This window comes from Lactuca sativa, chromosome 5 (genome assembly GCF_002870075.4).
Source record: "Lactuca sativa cultivar Salinas chromosome 5, Lsat_Salinas_v11, whole genome shotgun sequence".
Taxonomy (NCBI): Eukaryota; Viridiplantae; Streptophyta; class Magnoliopsida; order Asterales; family Asteraceae; genus Lactuca; species Lactuca sativa.
The window spans coordinates 306,698,235-306,699,973 of record NC_056627.2 but is presented as its reverse complement, the minus strand read 5'-3'; the positions used below and the strand labels follow the sequence as shown (position 1 = coordinate 306,699,973).

General features: G+C 37.6%; 1 protein-coding gene across 1 annotated transcript; it reads right to left on the bottom strand.

The window, feature by feature from the left end:
* Positions 1–605: 605 nt before the first annotated feature.
* Positions 606–1,529, bottom strand: LOC111888502 (uncharacterized). Its single transcript, XM_023884666.1, has 3 exons — positions 1,306–1,529; positions 879–1,219; positions 606–793 (listed from the first exon to the last, which is right to left on the bottom strand). The coding sequence occupies exons 1-3, from the start codon at positions 1,527–1,529 to the stop codon at positions 606–608; spliced, it is 753 nt and encodes a 250-aa protein (XP_023740434.1).
* Between the last annotated feature and the right edge of the window lie 210 nt (positions 1,530–1,739).

Genomic DNA, 1,739 nt, shown 5'->3' with positions numbered 1-1,739 from the left:
AATAGAACATCATATGCATCTGATGCCTTTCCAAAACCAAGAATTTGATCAATTGCATCTCCAACTTCATCAAGACTTTGCTTTAGATCTTGAGCAACCTTTACTGGAACATCAGCTGCTTCTTCTTCTAGCATCATAACTGCTTCTTCTTCTAGCACCATAATGCCATCTTCCTCTTCATTCACCTCATTCACCAAAGGAACATCATTAACAACAGGAACTTGAGCAACATTATTTGGAATATCAGTAACAACTGGAACTTGGTTATTGACCAAATGAACTTTATTAAAAACTGGCTCTGGCATCTTCACTGACACATCAGTTTCTTCATCTCCTATCATCTCATTCACCAAAGGAACGTCATTAAGAGTATGAGCTTGAGCAACCTCATTCGGAACCTAGTTGTTGACTTCATCCTAAAATTTGGTTGTTGACTTCATATTTAGACTTCTTACAACCAATTTCTTCTTTCTAACATCTGGGAAAGTTACTTCACTTGACTTAGTATCCACAGATGCAATGTCACCAACTCTGAAACTTGGGCCTCTTAAACCTAATTTCCTCATTTTCTTGTCAGTGTTAGAACTTGAAGCATGTAGACTGCCCTATTGACTTGCTTGTTGACTAAGTTGAGTGGTTACAGTTGATGTCACAGGTGGTTGACTGCCCTGTTGACTAGACTGAGTGGGTATAGAAACATGTGGAATGGATCCAGCTACATCATGTTTCCTAGGCCTCCCAATATTCTTTGGTGGCATAGGAATTGGTACCTTTTTTTTTTCATTCTTGCAACCTTTTTTTATTATGCCCATACTCAAGACAATTAGCACATCTTACTGTCCTTGGGGGTTTCACCCTTGAAGTGGAACTAAACTTACTCTCTTTCTCACTTGCATGCCTCCTTCTTTTGGTTCTGGGCCTACCAACAAGTGCCAAAGGCTTGTTGTATCTAGTTAGAGGCCACATATTACTCCCATTCACAAGACTGATGTTTGTAGAGTAGCATTCCCTAAATTTATTCACTGAAAAGTAGTCACTAATATATCCATCTGGAGTTTGATGGATATAATTAATGGCTGTTGTGGCATGGAGACAAGGAATTCCAGAAAAATCCCATAATCTGCAGGAACAAACCCTACCATCCAAATCTACCTTGTAACTAGCACATATTGTTCTCACTTCAAATACATTTCCTAAGCTATGCACTACTAACCAAAGCCTGCATGAAGACAAAGAGTATGTATTAGTCATTATATATCAATTGTAATGATAGTTAGAAAAAGAAACAATTATTTTGTGTCTTACCTAAAGTTCTTTCCAAAAAGATTTATCTTCTTAATCACCTCTGGACATATATTACCTTTCCATTTACTACATTCATCATTCATAAAGGAAAACATGTCCATTATGTATATGCTTATCTCTTCAAGCATTGTAATCAAAGGTTTTTTCCTAGCTTCTACAATTATGGAGTTGAAACACTCTGAAATACCATTCTCCACTGCCTCACAAGCAAACCCTACACTCATGTAAGCTCTGCACCATGTTTTGGGTTCTTTTAACATTAGATACTCATATGAACTAGGGCTTATGGTCTTTTTTTTCCATGTTTCTCAAGAAGTCACCTTCAACACAACTCATTGCACAAGCCCAAAACAGCTTCTTCAACTCCAGTCCAGAGAAAGCTTTATTAAAATTTGCATAAATGTGTCTAGCACATTGCCTGTGCCCCACATGTG

Coding starts and splice junctions, on each gene's coding strand:
- LOC111888502 (XM_023884666.1), bottom strand. CDS start 1,529: ATGAGTGTAGGGTTTGCTTGTGAGGCAGTGGAGAATGGTATTTCAGAG. Junction 1,220..1,305: donor CTTTTTGGAAAGAACTTTAG/GTAAGACACAAA, acceptor GTCTTCATGCAG/GCTTTGGTTAGTAGTGCATA. Junction 794..878: donor GCATGCAAGTGAGAAAGAGA/GTAAGTTTAGTT, acceptor TAATAAAAAAAG/GTTGCAAGAATGAAAAAAAA.